We start from the raw sequence: 21,401 nt of genomic DNA on the forward strand, positions 1-21,401 counted from the left end.
TAACATAGATTTGCCCCACACTGCTGCCAATTCTGAAACAGAAATAGCAACATCTCTCTTTGATCATTTCTTTTATGCAGGAAGCTGTGGGACGTCAGCTCCATTCATGCAGTCCGCATTTCCAAGCAAGACTTTTCCTAATCACTACACGATTGTTACGGTAAAGGCACTTACTAAGCTGTAAGCAATTCCGCAAATCTCCCAGCAGGCTATAATCCATGAGAAGTAATAATAGAATTGTTCCTCTAAGAAGGTTAGAGTATTATTAGAATAAGTGCACCATGATATGAATATTGATTTTAAACATCTTATGCCAAAGGGAGTTTACTTTAAGAGCATATTTTACGTGATAGAATTTCCTGAAAGGGCAAGTTCAGTTTGAGGCAGCTGGAATATGTCTGGCTCTGAGATGGAAAACTCATGCTGGTTTTCAGAAAATGATTTGTATAGCTTCAGAGGCATCTTACAAATTGGTTTTCACTGGTTTTCTACATGTGGTGAGCGAGGTAGAAATGTGCAGGCAAGCAGTGACTGCTGACCTAAAATGAATAGATATAGAAATGCACTCATCAGTGCCTACTGTCGCTGCAATAGTTACGGTATAGTCCTTCACACAACTTAACACCAAAACTCATGCACATTTTTATGTACCTACTATAGAAATAGAACTGCTATGCAAAAGGGAAGCTATACTACCTTATTGTTAAATATACAGGTGCTGGTCATAAAATTAGAATATCATGAAAAAGTAGATTGATTTCAGTAATTCCATTTAAAAAGTGAAACTTGTATATTATATTCATACATTACATACAAACTCATAGATTTCAGATGTTTATTTTGTTTAATTTTGATGATTACAAATGACAACAAATGAAAATCTCAAATTCATCATATCAGAAAATTAGAATATTACTGAAGACCAATAAAAACAAAGGATTTATAGAAATGTTGGCCAACTGAAAAGTATGAACATGAAAAGTATGAGCATGTACAGCACTCAGTATTTAGTTGGGCCTCCTTTGGCCTGTATTACTGCAGCAATGCGGCGTGGCATGGAGTCGATCAGTCTGTGGCACTGCTCAGGTGTTATGATAGCCCAGGTTGCTCTAATAGTGGCTTTTCGCTCTTCTGAATTGTTGGGTCTGGTGTATTGCATCTTCTTCTTCACAATACCCCATAGATTCTGGACGGGGCCGCCTTTTACAGCTGCTTTTTGTATCTCTGCTTCTGTCTCCTTGAACCCCAGTCGGCCTCGGCAGATGGCCGCTCACACTGAGCCTGGTTCTGCTGGAGGTTTCTTCCTGTTAAAAGGGAGTTTTTCCTCTCCACTGTTGCTACAAGCATGCTTAGTGTGGGCGATTGTATTTGAGTCAATGAGTCAATGCAATCAACTGGTTTTCCTTAGATAGAAAACTTTGTATCAATTTGACTGTATGATCTGGTTGAACTGTAAAGTGCCTTGAGATGACATGTGTTGTGAATTTGGCGCTATATAAATAAACTGAATTGAATTGAATTGAATTTTCTATGGGGTTAAGGTCAGGAGAGTTTGCTGGCCAATTAAGAACAGGGATACCATGGTCCTTCAACCAGGTACTGGTAGCTTTGGCACTGTGTGCAGGTGCCAAGTCCTGTTGGAAAATGAAATCTGCATCTCCAAAAAGTTGGTCAGCTGCAGGAAGCATGAAGTGCTCTAAAACTTCCTGGTATGTGGCTGCGTTGACCCTGGACCTCAGAAAACACAATGGACCAACACCAGCAGATGACATGGCACCCCAAACCATCACTGACTGTGGAAACTTTACACTGGACTTCAAGCAACGTGGATGAAGTGCCTCTCTTCTTTTCCTCCAGACTCTGGGACCTTGATTTCCAAAGGAAATGCAAAATTTACTTTCATCAGAGAACATGACTTTGGACCACTCACCAGCAGTCCAGTCCTGTTTCTCTTTAGCCCAGGCAAGACGCTTCTGACGCTGTCTGTGGTTCAAGAGTGGCTTGACACAAGGAATGCGACAGCAGAAACCCATGTCTTTCATACGTCTGTGTGTGGTGGTTCTTGAAGCACTCACTCCAGCTGCAGTCCACTCTTTGTGAATCTCCCCCACATTTTTGAATGGGTTTTGTTTCACAATCCTCTCCAGGGTGCGGTTATCTCTCTTGCTTGCACACTTTTTTCGACCACATCTTTTCCTTCCCTTCGCCTCTCTATTAATGTGCTTGGACACTGAGCTCTGTGAACAGCCAGCCTCTTTAGCGATGACCTTTTGTGTCTTGCCGTCCTTGTGCAAGGTGTCGATGGTCGTCTTTTGGACAACTGTCAAGTCAGCAGTCTTCCCCATGATTGTGTAGCCTATAGAACTAGACTGAAAGACCATTTAAAGGCTTTTGCAGGTGGTTTGAGTTAATTAGCTGATTAGAGTGTGGCACCAGGGGCCATCAATTTTGAACCTTTTCACGATATTCTAATTTTCTGATATGATGAATTTGAGATTTTCATTTGTTGTCATTTGTAATCATCAAAATTAAACAAACTAAACATCTGAAATATATGAGTTTGTATGTAATGTATGAATATAATATACAAGTTTCCCTTTTTAAATGGAATTACTGAAATCAATCTACTTTTTCATGATATTCTAATTTTATGACCAGCACCTTTAAATGTTAGTCTTACTTTTGGATTTATCTGTTTGATTGGTTAGTATACGACATCAGATCCAACTGCAAAATATCTGCAAAATTGTGGTTGTAATGGGGTAAAATATTGAAAATGAAGTAAAGGTATCTTTATTAAACAACTTTCACTTCAAATTGCTAGTTTCTCAGATTTCCTTAATCTTGACTGAGCTAAGCTTACATATTAAAGGTCATAGTCATATTCGCTGGATTCCAGCTAATATCGAGATCATTTATGAGAAATGACGTAATCCTTTGTTATCCATGCTAATGAAAACACCTTGACAGATTGGATTCTTATCCATGCACTGACAGCTTATAATCAATTTCAAACAGCATGAAGATATGCCATGTGTTAACATATGACTAACTGATAAAAGGAAACAAATTCTGTTGAATTACTCCTTTCAGAGTTATCCTTAAGGAATGTGCAAGAATGATTTTGTATGACTCATTCTATTACTCAACATATCTTATTTCACCCACAGGGTCTTTATCCAGAGTCCAATGGTTTGATTGACAACAACATGTATGACCCAGTATTTGATGCCTCCTTCAGCCTGTCAAATTCTGAAAAAAGTAATCCGTTATGGTACCTTGGACAACCTGTGAGTATGACTCTCCAATGAGTTTAGCTTTTACTTAATTATTTATTGTATAATTTCCTTTTGTGTTCAATTAAACATTTATTTGTTTATATATATTTAGAATGTTTTTGTTAGATGTAATCTTACATGATTTTAATAATTCAGTGGTAAAAGCAAAGGCAGAGAATGAAAAGGGAGTGCTAGGTAAAAACTGTCCTTTAGCTGAAGGGGGGTTAGAAGACTGCTTGAAAATATTGAAATAAATATATATTGTTTGAGTTTTTAGTAAGATGTAATGTCCTTTATTTCTCAATAGATTTGGCACACAGCTATGCACCATGGTCTGAAATCTGGGACTTTTTTCTGGCCAGGATCAGATGTCAAAATCAATGGAAGTTTCCCTGACATCTATCAAAATTACAGTAGGTAAGTTTCAAAGTTGCAGCAGTTTTTTTTAAACCAAAGCTGATAGCACCAATAGGAAAAACAGAGACATGAATTGTTTCAGTTTGTTGCATTGATGCATTCTACCCTGTGGCATCCAATTTCTCAATTTTTGATCAGTTGTGATCCTATAGCAGTTCTCTATTATTCAGGTGATATACAGAGTCAAAGTTATCTGTCATATATATATATATATATATATATATATATATATATATATATATAGAGAGAGAGAGAGAGAGAGAGAGAGAGAGAGAGAGAGAGAGAGAGAGAGAGAGAGAGAGAATGAGAGAGAGAGAGAGGGTGGAGGTTTAACAGGACCCAAATGCAGACACAAAAGTGTTACATGGTTAGTTGAATGTTTAAAAATAAAAAGGGTAACAGTAACAATAATCCCAAAAATGCTGAAAACCAGAAATACTAACAACACGAAGGGGACAAAATAATGACGACAAACTAGTAAAGAGTGACTAAACAGCAGGAGAATATATGGGAGAGAAAAACAAAGACCAGCCTAATTAGCAGATTGGGAGCAGGTGTTGACAGAGGCAAGAAGGGAGCTAGTGAAAAGGAGACTGACACAAGAGGGCAAACAGGAAATATCTAAGAACTCAAATACAGTTTAAAAAAAAACCTACAATACAAGAATCGAAATAAGACCAATGAAAACTCAAAATAAAACTTGGACAAAACCAAAACCATGACAGAGAGAGAGAGAGAGAGAGAGAGAGAGAGAGAGAGAGTAGACAATTCCCATTACAAAAATAGCATACTCTTCCCAATGTAGAAGTTTCCTTTCACATTCTTTATCAATAAAAAATGCAACATTACGTAGATGCAACATAGAATAAGAATGCCAGTAGATGATCTTCGACAAAAGTTACTTAATTCCCTGACGTTTATCAATTAAATTTGTATTGATATTGAACTGTAAGCTTTTACTGGCATTTCACTTAGACAGAAAGAATTTTATATTGCACCTCCAAATGATACAAGTGTAAAATCCTCCTTTTTCAATGGTGGTGCAGTTATGGCATAATGGATAAAGCACTAAGTAAGTCTGGAGTGACTGGATTTGATGATGTTACCAGACGGGTAGAAGTTCAAATAGATGATGACTGGGATGTGTAATGTCTTCTACGATGTCTCCTTTTAGCTCTTAAGAAAATGCACTTGTATTTTATTGCTGACAGAGGGCCCTCAATATTTTTTTCTTCTGTCTTATTGATTATTTCTTTTTACTGTTTTTAACTGCGGCAGAACATCCAGCAAGCCACACACAAAAGCTATATAACAAAGACAAGCAGCTTTTGACTTGGATTGTATTTTCAGACATTCTTAATAACATTCTCTTTTGAACAGTTCGTGGGAAATTTAGTAAGAATGCCAAACAGTCAAAGATAAGAAAACCAAGACTTTGATATAATGTACTCTGTGCATTGATAACGAGAGGCTGGTTTTTCTCGAAGTTCTTCTTACTTTTTGGGGCTGAGAATGGGACAAGCAGAGTATCAGTTGACTCATCTGTGAACTTAATTACAGAGTTCAGGAAAATGATTGTGTACAGTCTGAGGTGTGTAGTGAGTAGAGGAGAGGTTGTGGCATTTAGCCCTTTAGCACTGAGTGAGATTATAGTAGAGTAGTGAGGGCAGACAGACAGGATGGTAAATCAGAAAGTCTTTAATCTAACTGCAGGTTTGCAGGGTAGACTGAGGTTATGAAGATTATTGTTTAGGATTTCCGAGGTTATGGTGTTAAAAGCAGGTGACTAACAGTGAGCATTAATTTGTGACTAGAATAAATATGGTAGAGGAGCTTTTGGTCTCTTAGCAAGTCAATACAAGCTCCTCAGCCTGTAGCGCTCCTTTCATTGTTCAATTGCTCAGTTTTGCCTTTTAAGGGCAATTTAACTAACCTGACTCCGCCAAGTGGATTTGCTGGATTTGCTCCACATATCCATCTGGAAACCTTCCATTGAAGTAATTTTGGGAAGGGGCGAAAATACTGGTTAGCTGATTGGCCTATGTTGGTGATAGACGGGCCAAATAAACCAATTAGATCAACGAAGCATATGATGTACTAACAGATCGACGATGAAGAGGAGCCAATTGATAGATCAAACTCTTGCCGAAACCAGTCGGCAGAAGAGCAAAAATATATTTTCCTCTTCTCTTCTTTCAGTGAATAAATATTCTGTAATTCCCATAAAACTTGCTCGATAGCCACGCTAACACTAGTTTCATCGGCTGAAGCCCCCATGTTCTTTAGACTGAACTGTCGCGCTTCTCGTTGCGTCACACCTCAACCCGCCTCAAAGCCAACGCTGATTGGACGTTCTTTTGGTGAACTGCTCCAAATTTTCTTTAACGTAGAGTAGCCAGACTGATCTGCGAGTGAAACCTTGAAAGCTCGCGAGATCAGGATGGTCTCACAAGGCTACAATTTAACAGTCGTAATCCCTCTCTAAGATCACCACTAACAGTGGTGAAAATATCTTTATCCTCTGACCTAAATAATATATATTTATTGCTACACCGTTATGCCCATTGAAAAGTATCCGATAGCTTGATCTCTGCTTGATTCCTGTTTTTTGCTACAAAAAAATGGATAAAAACACTCCCAACAACCACCAGGTGTTATGAGTTTATGTCTTTGGATACAAATTTAAAGGATATGTATAAATGTGATCTTTCATAAATTGATAAGTATATGGATTATTTACTAAAATCCACCTGTAAAGGCTCAAGTGAGTCATATCAAACACAGGCCTTTCTGTCTTCTTGTTAGACAAACCCAGACTGAATTCTATCTTTGTGGGGAAAAGTTTAAAACCCTGTTTAAACAGACTTCAAACTTATCAGCTTAAGTCTTAAATAAAGTAGCATACCTATGATGTTCTTTCTTGGCATTTATAACCTTGACCAAATCCAAATACAGTAAGGTATGTTTATCATAAGTTTTGTGACATCAATGCATAATAAGATAATATGAATAGTGTTATGTTTCATGTGTTAAAGGGCTCATTCTTTGTGAAATCTAGACTGTATAGCTTACATTCCCACAGTATTTTAAACTGATCCAAAAAGTAAATAATTAAGTATTTAACACTAAGAAAAGTTAGTGTAACTGAATTCAACTAATTGAATTTATCTCTAAAGACGAATCAATTCCCCACCATCTTACCAAACCAAGAAAACATTTCAGGTGTCTTTTTAATATGTTACAAGGCAAAATAGACAAAATAGACCTTATTCACTATAGCAAGACGCTCTTGCACTCAGCAAAAGTATTTGTACTTCTTTTGCACAGATTAGTTGTTAGATTTGTGTATATTTACACTCCACGGTTCATGCATAATTATTGCCCAACAGTTGTAAACTGTTGAAGGTTTTATGAAAAGCAAGCCGAGCATAAAAAAAACAATCCCAGCACTGAATCATCTCAGATTACACAAGTAGCCCTGAAGCTTTAAATTTTTTTTCTAATATGAACAAATTGGAATCTGTTGAAAAAAACAGCCTTATGCTGTTTCCTGGATCACTACAGTATATCCAAGTATTCAATAGTTCGACAGGAATAAAAGCAGCACTAATATAAAACAAGATGGCACAGACACAAGTACACTATCTAAGACCGACAACAGTGGCCTTCACCAGTGTTGCTTCAGTGGTAAGAGAGCTCTGACTGAGGACAATAACTGCTACAAGCATAATTGATGTGAGGGACTGCCGTCGAGTCAATGAGTTGATGCAATCAGTTGGTTTTCCTTAGATAGAAAAATCGGAGAATCAATTTGACTGTATGAACTGTCAAACTGATTAAAAAAGATTAGCTCTCTTAAAGGTATAGTGGAGGATTTTCATTCATTTTTGAAAAGACCCGCCTTCTCCACTTTAAAAAAAATGCACATGCACAACCCTGTAGCCGCTCCTGAAACGCCTAATAAACTCGTGCAAGAGCATGCACCAGTCCATTTATCCTCATGCACGCTCTGTTTAAAAGTTGCTTTTTGCATCACTCATGCAAGCTAGCTTTGGCAAGGTAGGCAATGTATAAAATGGGGAACAGCATGTAGGATGGCCTTACGCAAACATATCACCAGAATGATTGATAAATAGGGGGACTACTTATTTTGATGATCAACCCGAAAAAAGAACGTCCTTCATTATACCTTTAACTATGCAGATGACTCACAGCTTTAGTTCACAATATCAGCAGGTGAGAATGAACCCATCAGAGCGTTGGCTAGATGCTTAGAACTGATCAATATGTGGATGCACCATCCTTTTCTACAACTGAATACAAACAAAACTGGGATAATAATCTTTGGACCAAACGAGGAGAGAGTTAGCTCACAGCTTCAGCTACTACAGCTAAAAAAAAACACAGATTATAGCTGAAATATTGGTGCCATGATGGTCTCAGACCTGAACCTTAAGAGGAACATAAAGGCAGTTGCTAAGTCAATCTTTTTATCATCTGAGTAACATCAGGCCTTCTAGTTCAAGCCTACTCTGTCCACCCAGAACTAGAAGCAAACTTGCACTGCAAAAAATCTAAATCTAGATAAGTCATTTTTTCTTAAAATAAGTGCATTTGTTTTTGAATTGAGGAGGTAAAAGAGACATTTTGCTAATGGAACAAGACAATTAACACTTCAAATATGAAAGCACAATTGCATCGTCTTATTTCAAGTGCATATTATCATTTCTAATATCTAAAATTGGTTATGGTGTAAGTCATCTTCACACTTTGACCTAGTGGACAAATCATGACGGAACATGGATGATTTACTTCCTTGAATTTCTGGTTTGCCTCATTTGGTTTGCTCTGTATAAACTGTGTAGTATGTTTTAGTAAATAATTACCTTGATTCCTCTTACTGACTTAAAAAAGCAGCTGCATTTAGAACATCATTCATTACCTCCGCCAAAGGGATAATGTGTTTTTTTTAGGAGAGTTTGTGTTTATGTTTATCTGTCTGTGTACAGGATAAATGGAACCTTATGTGAAGGAACAATTAATAAAAAATGTGTAATGATTCAGATCATGTGCAACTTTTAGGTATAGGATTAAGTCAACAATGTGGGGGATAATGTGTTGCTTGGCAGAGGTCTTCACTCTCTGCTCTCAGAGTGCATTTCTAGTGTTTAATGTTTATTTTAGGGTCTGTAGGGTTTAGTGCTTCATATCATTTCAAGATAAAAGGAGTGAATGTGTGGACAACCTGTGTGCAAAATATCACAAACACGAGAGACACAGAGCAACTGAAGCCCCGATAGTTTACATGGAGGACAATCAACAGCTGATACTCTATGACTCAGCAGTGAGTCAGGATGGAAGGAGAACAGCAGGAGTTGAAGCATAACTGAAAACAGCTGAGAAAACCAGCAGACGAAAGAAGTGAATGTCATTGAATAAAATGAGAATATTCATTTTATTCAACTGAATAACGTTATATGCTGATGAAGATTCTCAGTCATCCAGGTCATAGTTATTCCGTAAAAGTAAAAAAAAAGAATCCACTGGACTTGGTTTCCAAGGAAACCAAGTCCAGTGGATTCTTTTTTTTTTTTTTTTTTTACTTTTACGGAATAATGTTATAGAAACATTTTACAAAGCAAACCTTACCAATATAGTTGCTCAAAGAGCAGTCTTATTCAGTTGGAATTTAAATTCAGATTCATTTCAAAACATTATTCAGTGCTATCCAATTCAATTGAATATTTACTGCCAGATGGTCAAAAGTTATGCAAAGACTGACTGCATCAACTACCCACTCTTAGCCATAACGGAACTGAAAAGGAATGACTTCCTGCCTGCATGAAGAAACCTCCAACAGAACCAGACTTATATTTTAAATAATTGAGTGTGGTAAAGAAAAAAATGAAGATCAGAGAAAGGACTGGCCCAAGTATACTTTTTGAGAGGTAAAATTATGTGGGAAAAAAAAACAAGTTAAACCACAAATATCTTCAATTAATGTCATGTTTGGCTTAAGGTGCCTAACCCACATGCAGAACACTCAGAGGCTGGAGAAAAGTTCAAAGATTTATTGAGATGTTAAAGCACAATTAATGAACAGATCCAGAGGGGAATTTGTCTGGTCACGAGTGGGTTCTGAAAAGCACACAGAGTTATCAGATCCAGGACTGGTCACGAGTGTGTTCACTGCAGAGGGGGGACAGAGGGGTTAGTGGAGGTCCAGGTAATTTGCAGGGTGATGGTGTGCAGGGCTGTACCTGTTATGGAGCAGAGCAGAGCAGCAGAGGGGGGGAACCTTGAGGGTCCAGAGGCTGTCGGCAGGCTGAGGGCTAGGCGGAGGCAGAGCTTGGTTTGAGTGTTGGCAGATAACAGATTTGAGTTTTCATTCCAGTTTCTTCTGAGAGCAGGCAGGTAGATCTTTGACGGGGATTATTCTCCAGAGTTCTTCAGAGAACGGACAGGCAGATCACTGGCAGAGAAACTCTTCAGGGTTTCAGGTTTCAGGCAGGTTAAATCTAGGAAGCAGAGAGGAGAAAACAGTTTAGGTTCAGGTTTTCAGGGAGTCAGAGGTTCAGACAGGCTGGTTGGCTCAGGCTTGCTAACCGTTACTGGCAAACACTCTGGCGCTGGAGAAAAGTCCTCTGCCTCCTTAAATACGGATCTCCTGATGAGCAGATGAGCGACAGGTGGTGCAATCAGCTCCGGCTCCAGGAGATCTCGTACGCCCTCTGGTGGAGAAAGTGGACAAACCTCCAGATCCCAACAATTAAGAACTGTCTAGGATAGGGGTCGGCAACCCAAACTTTTCAAAGAGCCATATTGAACCAAAAAAAAAAAAAAACAACAAATAACAAATCGGATTGGAGCCACAAATATGTTAAAGTCATGTAAGTCTCGTATGGCAATAAGGGCGCTATGTGTATTAGCCATTGTGGGCCAATGTATATATATATATATATATATATATATATATATATATATATATATATATATATATATATATATATATATATTTATATAGTATTCACGTTTAAATGTTTATTCTGGATGAATTAGGTTTTGTTTTGTTGTTATTTTTATTTGAAGGATTTGGGGGGAAAAATTTGAAGAACATATACCTGCATAAGAGCTTTACCTGTTTGATGTGTGAACGGTTTTCCAGGCCTTGCAAAAAAACTAATGGAGGTAGTGCAGTTTGGGGATGCAATTCACTTCTTCAATCTATCTTTGCTGACCTATAATTTATCCAGAAGTTAATCAATCATACTTTTCTCTCATTCCAAACTTAGTGTTCGGCTGTATATTTAGCATGTCTTCCCTGGAAATGCCTTTTCTAATTATTCTTTTTTGTATTTGACTACTTCTTATCACAAAGCAAAGATGCAGGCAATCCTTCCACATTGCAAATAAAATCAAATGATTTGGTTCAGTTTTCTTTGATTCCTCTGTTCTTATCAGCTATCTTCCTTTTTTGCCTGTTTCGATCCATGACCCAAGACACACCCGGCACTTTGTTTAAAACAGCCACCTGCCTGGCACTGCGCCGTGCAGTAACGAGTGTTGCAGACTATGACGAAAATCTAAAATTTTGGTTGAATGTATTTATTATACTAATTTTTACAGCATTGGAAAATAATGAATGTTATGTTAAACCTCCTGCACACCATATTAATAAAAACAAACAAAAAACCCATCTATTTTCCATTTTCATACATTTTTGAAAAAGCTCAAGGAACCAGAACCCTGGTCTAGGAAATAGAAAGAGTCAAATGCTGAATTTCTGGGCTAAGTCTGTCTCTAGTTAATTAAATTTAATTTGTTGGAATAACAAAGGTAATCAACAAAGAATTTAGTAAAAAATGCATATAAATGAAAAGTAGCAGGAGAAATCGTCTTGATTAAACTCGCAAGGCAATAGGTATATTCAGAATAAACGCTTTCTGCTTTATGTGGTGGCCTGACTTGACAAAAATAAACCAACAAAATATGAAAATGACAAATTGCTGATATCATTTATCATTTTAATAAATTGTTTGAAAAAAATCAGTACTTAGTATTGCAATCTCTTTTATCAGTAAAGTGCCATTTGAAGAAAGAGTATTTACTGTTCTGAAGTGGCTGCAGCTGCCAGAGGATAAAAGGTTGGTATCAATACAATAATGCTCAAATTATCACTCACACATGTCAAAGTTATCATCAGATCTTTGGTAATGATTTTCTATTTCTACTATAAAACAATCTGACAGGCCGGATTTCTTCACACTGTATATGGAGGAACCTGATAAATCTGGGCACAGCTTTGGTCCCGTCAGCGGAGGGGTAAGGCCAACTGAGTTTATTATCAGACTCAGTGGATGATTCACCTGCTATTTAAAAACTTATCATAAATTCTCTAATTTAGTTGGAGTATATCTTAGAGTCCACGTACAATGAACTCTGATTTCTGTAATAAACAATTAAGTTCTCACACTACTGTGTAATAATTTCTCGAATGCAACCACCCCTTATTGGTCATGAAAGCGAAATAGATTTATTGGACAATAAAAACAGTTTCAAGTCCATTTATGCTCTACACGCTATTATTGGTGCCTGCCTTAGCAATGCAAGGACAGACGCACCTATTATTGCTACCAAAAAATTTACTCTTTATTATTTTATTTAGTTTTAAACTTTCATTTTCAAGAATTTTATAATTTGCATGTAGAGAATGATTGACATATTCTGAAAGCAAAGAATATGTGACAGCTTTCATTGAACATGAATAATATTTTCTGCAAATGATCGCCAAGCTTGCATATATATTTCAAGAGGGATGTTGACTCAGTCCTCTTCAGAGAAGCTTCTAATTGCTTTTGGCTACGTTCACACTGCAGGCCTTGATGATCAATTCTGATTTTTTTGTGAAATCTGATTTTTTTGCGTTGCTGTTCACATTTACAAATATATGCGAACTGTATGTGATCTCCTGTGTAAACTGCATTCATACAATTTAAGTGTCCAGCATGCACAGTAGAGGATGTAATGACATCACAAGCCATAGTGCTTTGTGTTTACAGAAGTAAACATGGATGTGGTGCTGGAGCACACTACAGACAATAAGGTTTTTCTTGCGCTTTTCTTGCCGCCTCTGTGTAGCAAGAAGCAGAATAGTGATCTATGTCGTTTACTAATGGCGTTCAGGTCAGATGAATGTGACCTGGCCGTTCAGACACAGGTCGCATTTGAAAAGATCAGATTTGTATCGTATTCAGGACCACATAGCCAAGTGGCCTGGGTCGGATTGGAAAAAGGCGGATCTGTGTTGTTCAGACTGCCATGAAAAGAGCAGATCCAGGTCGCGTATGGGCAAAAAAATCGGATTTGGATCATTTCAGGTTGCAGTGTGAACATAGCCTTTGAGATTGGCTAAGTAGATTTTCTTTTTGGTCCCCTGTTGCTCTGGTGAAATCTTTCAGGTTAGTTTTTTACAGTGTACCCTTACAAGTGCTCTGGCTATTGAGCTAGGATTCTTATCCAAAATATTATTCTACTTTTTCCCTTTGTGTCCTTACTACACTGAGGGTACCGACAGATGAAAGACAAAATCATAACTGATGTTTTCACCCCCACTTGACTGTGGGGACTGGGGCTTGGCAAGCAGAAACATCACTCCAACACAGGACTGTAAATGATAAATAACTTTTTTCTTGTATAGTCTTTTATTAACTTTGAGAATTACAATGCACGTCACACTACATTTTGTCATTTACCCATTAACACTGACATTCTCCTGGGTACGGCGGTGAGATACATTGCAGTCACAGCTCACCTGTGGCAGAATTAATGCTACCATACAACTGCGACACCAAGCCCTCTGACAACCAACAATAGTCAAGGAGGGTGGTGTCTCACCCAAGGACACAATGACTGAGGTGGGCAGAGCAGGGGCTTGAACGATTGCGAGCCACCCACCCCCTGTACAATAACTCCAATACTGTTTTAGGTCTGATTTGTGCTGATGTTCATTGAACCATCCCTAATGACCCTCTTGATTCAAGAAGTGAACCTTTATGGTGTCAAGATTTGTTTGAGGTTTTTGAGGACCCAAATGCAGAGAGAGGTGTGAGAGACAAGTTTTGCTGATTTAATTGAAAGTTCCAGAGGCAACAGTAGCAAATATCCAAAAATAAAAAACCAGAAGATGCCAGGGAGAAACACACACAAAGAGCTGAGTAACAACAAAGCACCAATTAAAAAGAAACCAGCAATGAGCAACTGCAGAGGTGGTGTATATATAGGGAACAGAACAAAGAATGGGCTAATGAGCTGATATGGAGCAGGTATGAACAGAACTAACTAGAAGGGAACTAACGGGAAAGGAAATAGGCACAAGTTGGAGACAGAGAGTTACAAAAATAAAAATAAAGAACTCCATAAATAAAACACAAAATTGAAAAGAAACTAATGAATAAGAAAACACATAATAGCATAAATCAAAGTGGAACTGAAAACTAAAAAGAAACTCAAACCGCTGTCTACATAGCACATGGTGCTTTTCTCTTGCATGGAAAAAACAGCAATTAAGACCAACTCAGACACTTCAAATACACTTTGACCTCCATTAAACCCAAGTAACTTTCTATTATTCAAAAGAGTCCAGGATTATGCAGCTTACATGAAAGGCAGACCGTAAATCCTGCATAACATCTCAGAATCTAGCAGGCAATGAAACTGAACTTCAATTTCATTTCCTGAAAAAAAAAACCTAAGATTTTTGATGTGAAACTCAAGTTGGCAGTCACTTCAAAAAGTAAAAATGACACATAAACTATATGTTTGACAACATTTGAGTACCACTTATGTTTTCTATTTATATTTTTTGTGGCTGGTGTTCATGGAAAGCCATTTGTTGACACAGGAGCTCATGTGCTGTTTACTCCTAATGGACCATCACTGTTTACAAGCTGCCTTCTCTAAACCAACATTTGGCTATAACAGAATGACGGCATAAAATTAAAAGCACCGAAAAAAGTCACCCTCACGTATTTTCCAAATTTTCAAGATGAGGTTAGAAGTGGGTGTAAAGGGGGACTACAGTAAGTGAATCAGAAGAAAGGTAGATTGCAACTTAAAGGAAACCCTATTTCAGTCCATTGCAACAGAAACTGTCTCACAGAGGTAGATCAGTCATATACAAACCATAGAATATTGAAAATCATATGTCAAGGCCTAAAAATGCTTGGCTTAGTTGAGCAAAAAAAAAGGTGTGAAGAACTTGATTATGCTGAATGCACCTCCAAAAAAACAAAGAGTTCAAGAGATTTTAGAAAAATCTGTTATTTATTAAAACATTTACATAAGTGATAGTGAGCTCCAATGTTACCATAAAGTCTAGACATTACTATAATTACAGTTTTGTCTTAACAGCGTTAATGTAATTTCTTTCTGATAAATTCCTAGATTAATTGTAAATACTTAAAAGCTGAAACCACAAGCCTCCCCCTCAGTTCAGTATTTCTCTTTTAACAAAGGTAACTTACTTTTGTCCTCCTTGAAACCATTTCTCTTCACTGTTCAAAATCTGAACATTTCAGTCTTCAAAAGTGTGTCCTTTGTTCTTGAGGTGCAACTGTGCAGCCAAATCTTACCTAAAGTTACTTGCTGTCCTATGCTGTGTCATGCATCTGTGTAGTTTGGTTTCAGTCCTTGCTGAGCAGGACAAGATACATAACGCCGCTCAGCTTAGTTTGGCTGTTCTGTTCTTAGGATGAAACCGTTTTTATCTGAGTGTGTTGCTGGGTTGCCTTCAGTGGGCAACTCTCAAGTTAATGTACTGTAAATGTACCCTATGCATACATACATATATATATATATATATATATATATATATATATATATATATATATATATATATATATATATATATATATATATATATATATATATATATATATATATATATATATATATATATATATATATATATATACATATACATATATATATATATATATATATAGATATAGATAGATAGATAGATAGATAGATAGATAGATAGATAGATAGATAGATAGATAGATAGATAGATAGATAGATAGATAGATAGATTGATTGATTGATTGATTGATTGATTGATATAACCCGTACTGTTAAGGTAAGGGCTAGCGCTGCTGCTTCCAAAGGCTCTGGGCAGATTGGATTGACATACCAACACGCTAAGGCTGAAATCCGATTGGACAATAAATATAGCAACCACATAAATGTAATGGAAGCAGCAAAGTTATATGCTTCAAAATTAGAATAATGGACTGTTTGGAAAAAGTTTCTACAGTTGGGAAGAAGAAAATTAAAGTTTAGGTTATGAATTTAGGTTAGTGTTTCTGATTGATTTCAGGCCAGCAGTGAAGCCTTTGAAGGCCCTGACAGCCGACCACTGTGTTTTGTGTCTTTCTGTTGTATACTCTGTATCAGATGAAGGGTTGTTCTTCTGCTATTTTTTCTGCTCCTCCATGTAGAAGAGGTAGAGAACAGAGCACTCAGAACACCAAAAGAAACAAAACTCACTGGTCCAGATATGTGACAGTTACTTTAGGTCGAAATCCAAACCCCAGGAAATTGAGTCATTCACCAACCACATCAACTCAGTAGACAGAGACATTACTTTCAACAGAGAGGGTATCAAGAACAACATGATTCCCTTTCTGGTCTGTGGTTTTCACAATGAGGACAATGGAAGCCTTAATAAGGAGGTTTATGGCAAACCTGTGTTCCAGTACACATACTTGGAACACATTTCTGTTATCAGAACATGGAATTAGTGGGAAGACAGTATTCCCCACTTAACAGAGAAGAGAGGAAAAATAGTACATGTTAGAAAATCACTGAAACCATGTGGTTTTACAAACTGGGCCTTAGTTGAGTAACTTAGAAAGAATAACACTGCATCTAACATAGAGGAGAAAACCAAAAGAAACAAAAACATTGTAATTCCCTATGTTTCACAAATTATAAAAAAAACTCAGAAAGAGTTTCTCTAAACCCAACAATACACTCAGACAAAAACTGGTTCATCCTATACATATATATACAGTATATATATATATATATATATATATATATATATATATATATATATATATATATATATATATATATATAGCTTTGATTACTGCTTCACATACTCTTGACATTCTCATTATGAGCTTCCAGAGGCAGTCACCTGAAATGGTCTTCCAACAGTCTTGAAGGAGTTCCCAGAGATGCTTAGCACTTGTTGGCCCTTATGTCTTCAGTCTGCGGTCCAGCTCCAACCAAACCATCTGGATTGGGTTCAGGTCCGGTGATTGTGGAGGCCAGGTCATCTGGCGCAGCACCCTATCACTCTCCTTCTTGGTGAAATAGCCCTTACACGGCCTGGAGGTGTGTTTGGGGTCATTGTCCTGTTTAAAAATGAATGATGGTCCAACTAAACGCAAACTGGATGGAATAGCAAGCTGCTGCAAGATGCTGTGGTAAGCATGCTGGTTCAATATGCCTTCAATTTTGAATAAATTCCCAACAGTGCCACCAGCAGAGCGCGCCCACACCATCACACCTCCTCCTCCATGCCTCACCTTTTCAAAGACACGATGGTTGGAACCAAAGACCTCAAATTTCGACTCATCAGACCAAAGAACAGATTTCCACTGCTCTTATGTCCATTCCTTGTGTTATATAGCCCAAACAAGTCTCTTCTGCTTGTTACCTGTCCTTAGCAGTGTCTTCCTAGCAGCTATTCTACCATGAAGGCCTGATTCACACAGTCTCCTATTAACAGTTGTTCTAGAGATGTGTCTGCTGCTAGAACTCTGTGTGGCATTGACCTGGTCTCTAATCTAAGCTGCTGTTAACCTGCGATTTCTGAGGCCGGTGACTCATCAAGAGTTAGACATATACTGACTTTTAAAAGATCTGCTTATGTCTGATTCTCAAAGCAGGCCAAAGGCTAATATTAATATCTCCAATTCATCAAAGTCATGGTTAAGAAAACTGTTACCTGAGTATGAACTTTTTCTTTTTAAACCGGTGTGTCAAGATGTAAGATGTTATCACTCACACTCAAAGTCTATCCTTTCTTTGCCCTTACCAGCTGTTAAAACATGAACATCCTGTTTTTACAAATCAGTTGTTTAAGAAGATCAATTTGACATGCACCCATTAGACCTGAGTGTGTTCTCACGAATAAAGGTGGGAGTAAAACATAGACAAAGCCTCCTACAGCTGTAAACCTAGAATATCCATTTAAGGACACTGACGTATTTCAGGGAAAACCAGCTGCATCTTACTCAGGAAAAGCTTTCATATCTGCACAAACAAGACTGTAAGCGGATGTTTTAAATGTGCAATTTCAAAGGCTTCCACAGTACCATTGTCTCCTCCACTAATTGTGCCAGTGTTGAAATTATTGTGGATCAATATGTTGCTTTAAGTTTTCTGTTCCTTTCTTTTTGTAATCAGGTTTTTTCTCTATATATTAGGAGTAAGGCTACTGAATAATGAATAAAAGCATATTTGAGCACAGTTTACAAATGCTTGTTGTGTATATCGATTTCACAGATTTTGGGCGTTTTGAATAAACTTCTCTGAGCAAGTTTGCTGTTTTTTCTAAACAAAGAAAAACTTTAGGAATCATCCTCTCTATACATGTGACTTTTGGCTAAATCATTAGATAAACTGGTTGGTTTCCAAGCACGAACAAAGTGTTCACATCAACTCTATACATCTTTACTAAAGCTGATTGCTTTGTGAAGGTCATTCCACTCTTATACAGTTAATGTGCTTTCTTCCTATAATCATCTTTCATACACTTGACAAAATATCTCACTGGAACTGTACATTTAACAGAATTTCATTAAATTACTGAAAGTCTACAAAATGTATGCAGAAAAATAATGTTTCATTTTCTGAATGTTTCTTCTGCTTCTTCCAGATAATTACAGCCCTCCAAGGAGTGGATAGAATATTGGGTCAGCTCATGAACGGCCTCAAGCAAATCGACCTACATCGCTGTCTCAATATTATTGTTGTTGCTGATCACGGTAACCCAAAACATAGTGATCAATGATATATTCTTAATATTGTTTAGCATGATTTTTTTTATCTTTAAACTGAGTAACAGTTTCAGTTTAGCCTGTTCTGTTCCAGAGAAATCCTTTATCTCTAGTTGTGAATATTCTTACAATAAAAAATATCCCATTTGAGTATTTAAAATTAGTTTTTTCATTAAATACTCAAATTACAGAAACGGGAATACAGCCATGTTAGGAAAACACAAAGCCTGGTTTCCTGATAAATAAACACTGTAGACTCTTATTGAGCACCTAGCCACGATAAATACAATCAAACTTTCCCTAGCAACGTAAAAGCCATAACAAAGCAAAGAAGAGTGGCTGGCGTCCTGCTTGTGTTCATTGCTCTGGGTTTCAGCCACTCTCAATCTGAGTTTTTCATAGCCATGCATCACAATTTAATGCCCTGCAGCTGCGCTATTACACTTTATATTAGATTTTTAACTGAGTATGCTGGCTGTGCAAATGGTTGCTTTTAAACTTCTGTTGGGTCTGAGGTCCCCATTTCACTCATTATAAATATCCTGCAGCATTTTAAGTTTGTCAAGTTGTTTCTTGAGAGCCAGGTTTTAAAGCTCTAGTTTGGAATTTTGCTTTCTGAAAGAGAATACATTTTAAAACTATGCTCCCAGTAATATTTGCTTTTTGAAAAGAACAAAAAAGAAAAACCCCTGTATCTTAAATAGTTCCTAAAAAAAACATTCATTAGCATTTAGTTCCTATGTGCAATATATAACATGTCTCCCTGTTGTACCATGCTACGTTTGTTTCTATGAAGTGAGTCTAGCTGAATTTCAGACATGGTTGTATCATTGTTGATGAAGGTTCTCAGTCATCCAGGTCAAAGTCATTCCGTAAAAATTCAAAAAATATCCACTGGACTTGGTTTCCAAGATTTGAAGACGTTTCGCCACCTCTCCAGGAAGCTTTCTCAATTCAAATGTCTGGATCCGCAGTGAGTTTGAGTCTTATATAGACAACGCCTTGTATCGCTTGGAAACATGCAATAGTAACCGATGAATGGGTCGTTAGTTCCATCGTTAGCCTGTAACATCTGTACCTGTCTATGATTCTAGGGGTCGGTCGTTAAAGGGGGGATTGCCATTAAGGGGGGGGATTGTCTCGTGTAATACCTGAAACCTGTCTATGATTGTTAAGGGTTGGTCGTTAAGGAGGTATTGTGCACCGGATGGGGCGGGTAGGTCCCTCGTTCCTCTGTGATGGGGTGGGGGGTTTGGTGATATCTGGAAGGGATCAAAAACCAAGTCCAGTGGATATTTTTTGAATTTTTACGGGTTGTATCATTGCTTTTTTTTTTTTTTACAATCCCCTTCAGGTTACTGATGAATTCTACCAAAATCTACTAAAATACAATCAAAAACTAAAAATATTGTGAACAGCTAGGTTATTTAGCTTTACTCTTTCAAAATCTACCCTAGTTAGAAGCCATAGCAAAGTGCTGAATTTTTTTTTTTTTATGTTATTTTCTGATAAACTGAGTTTGGATAGGGGTGAGGTTATTGTTGGAAATGTTTAATAAATTCAATTGTTTTAAATCTTGAGTATAATTTTTTAACAGATTTGCATTGCTGCTATACATGAATTAATTTTTGTGTACCTATAGAAAATAGATCATGATGTATTATTGAAAGAAAACTAAAGACCTACTTCTGGAAAATGTCAGCAGTTCTGTGATAAACAATGATTAACTGAGTACTTTGCAGGTATGGAAGAAACGAGCTGTGACAGGAAGGAGGTGATGCAGGACCTGGTGGGGGATATCAGTAATTATTTTGTCAATGAGGGGCCAGTTGGACGCATCCGAGCCAAAAACAAGGATTTTGTCTGTAAGCAAATGCTTCAATGTTGAGCTGCCTCTGGTTTCTCTCTATATTTTATTCTGTGGTAAAAAAAAAAAAAAAAAGTGTGGAGTTGTTTTAATTTGAGCAAATAACCTTAAAACCTGCAGTAAAAGCTAATCATAACTTGTCACAAAAAATTAGACATGGGTCTAAGCAACAGCGTGGGAAGAGTTTAAAAATGAATGCTTTGATGATTATTATATGTACTAATGAGTTTCTTTTTCGATTTGGGTTATAACAGCAAAAGAAAAAGAAACTTTCATGATATTATCTAAGGCTCGGACCCACATGCAGTGAAACCAAACAGAGAGACACGGATGAAAAGTTTGACGGATTTTATTGAAGATGTTAAGCTCGGTGCAGAGTTCCTCTGAACTCTGCTCAGAGTTCCTCTGAACTCTGCTCGTCCGGAACTGGAAGATTAGGGGAAGACAGGCTATTAGTTCAGGATCAGTGGGAAATTTGAATCGTTGATTTGAAGCAGAGGATCTGGTGGTTGACTCACGTTTCCAGAGAAGTGAAGGATCCTTGACTCCAATCTGTGTGTTGGTTTTCCAGAGTTTGTCTGACTCGGTGGAGGGCGGAACAGGGTTTACCCAGAACTCGTACGGTGTAGGAGAACGGAGACGCTGATTGACACTCAGATTTCCTGCTGTACTTGAACGGGTCATGGTGAAGATGATTCCCTTGCTCAGATCCAAACCTCCTGTTTGAATCCCTGGCTCAGTTTAGACTCAGTTGATCCCTCATGGGAG

At 37.4% G+C, this 21,401-nt stretch overlaps 1 protein-coding gene across 1 annotated transcript in view; it reads left to right on the forward strand.

Annotated features, from left to right (window-relative positions):
• Positions 1 to 21,401, forward strand: part of LOC119779896 (venom phosphodiesterase 1) — a 51,643-nt gene that overhangs the window by 9,583 nt on the left and 20,659 nt on the right. Inside the window, exons 7-13 of the mRNA XM_038279741.1 lie at positions 81 to 160; positions 3,171 to 3,290; positions 3,586 to 3,695; positions 11,774 to 11,839; positions 11,945 to 12,017; positions 18,646 to 18,754; positions 20,509 to 20,631. Coding sequence (XP_038135669.1) covers positions 81 to 160; positions 3,171 to 3,290; positions 3,586 to 3,695; positions 11,774 to 11,839; positions 11,945 to 12,017; positions 18,646 to 18,754; positions 20,509 to 20,631 — 681 coding nt within the window. The remainder of the gene's footprint in view (positions 1 to 80; positions 161 to 3,170; positions 3,291 to 3,585; positions 3,696 to 11,773; positions 11,840 to 11,944; positions 12,018 to 18,645; positions 18,755 to 20,508; positions 20,632 to 21,401) is intronic.

Source organism: Cyprinodon tularosa, unplaced genomic scaffold (assembly GCF_016077235.1).
Source record: "Cyprinodon tularosa strain WSP-4 unplaced genomic scaffold, ASM1607723v1 ctg153, whole genome shotgun sequence".
Taxonomy (NCBI): Eukaryota; Metazoa; Chordata; class Actinopteri; order Cyprinodontiformes; family Cyprinodontidae; genus Cyprinodon; species Cyprinodon tularosa.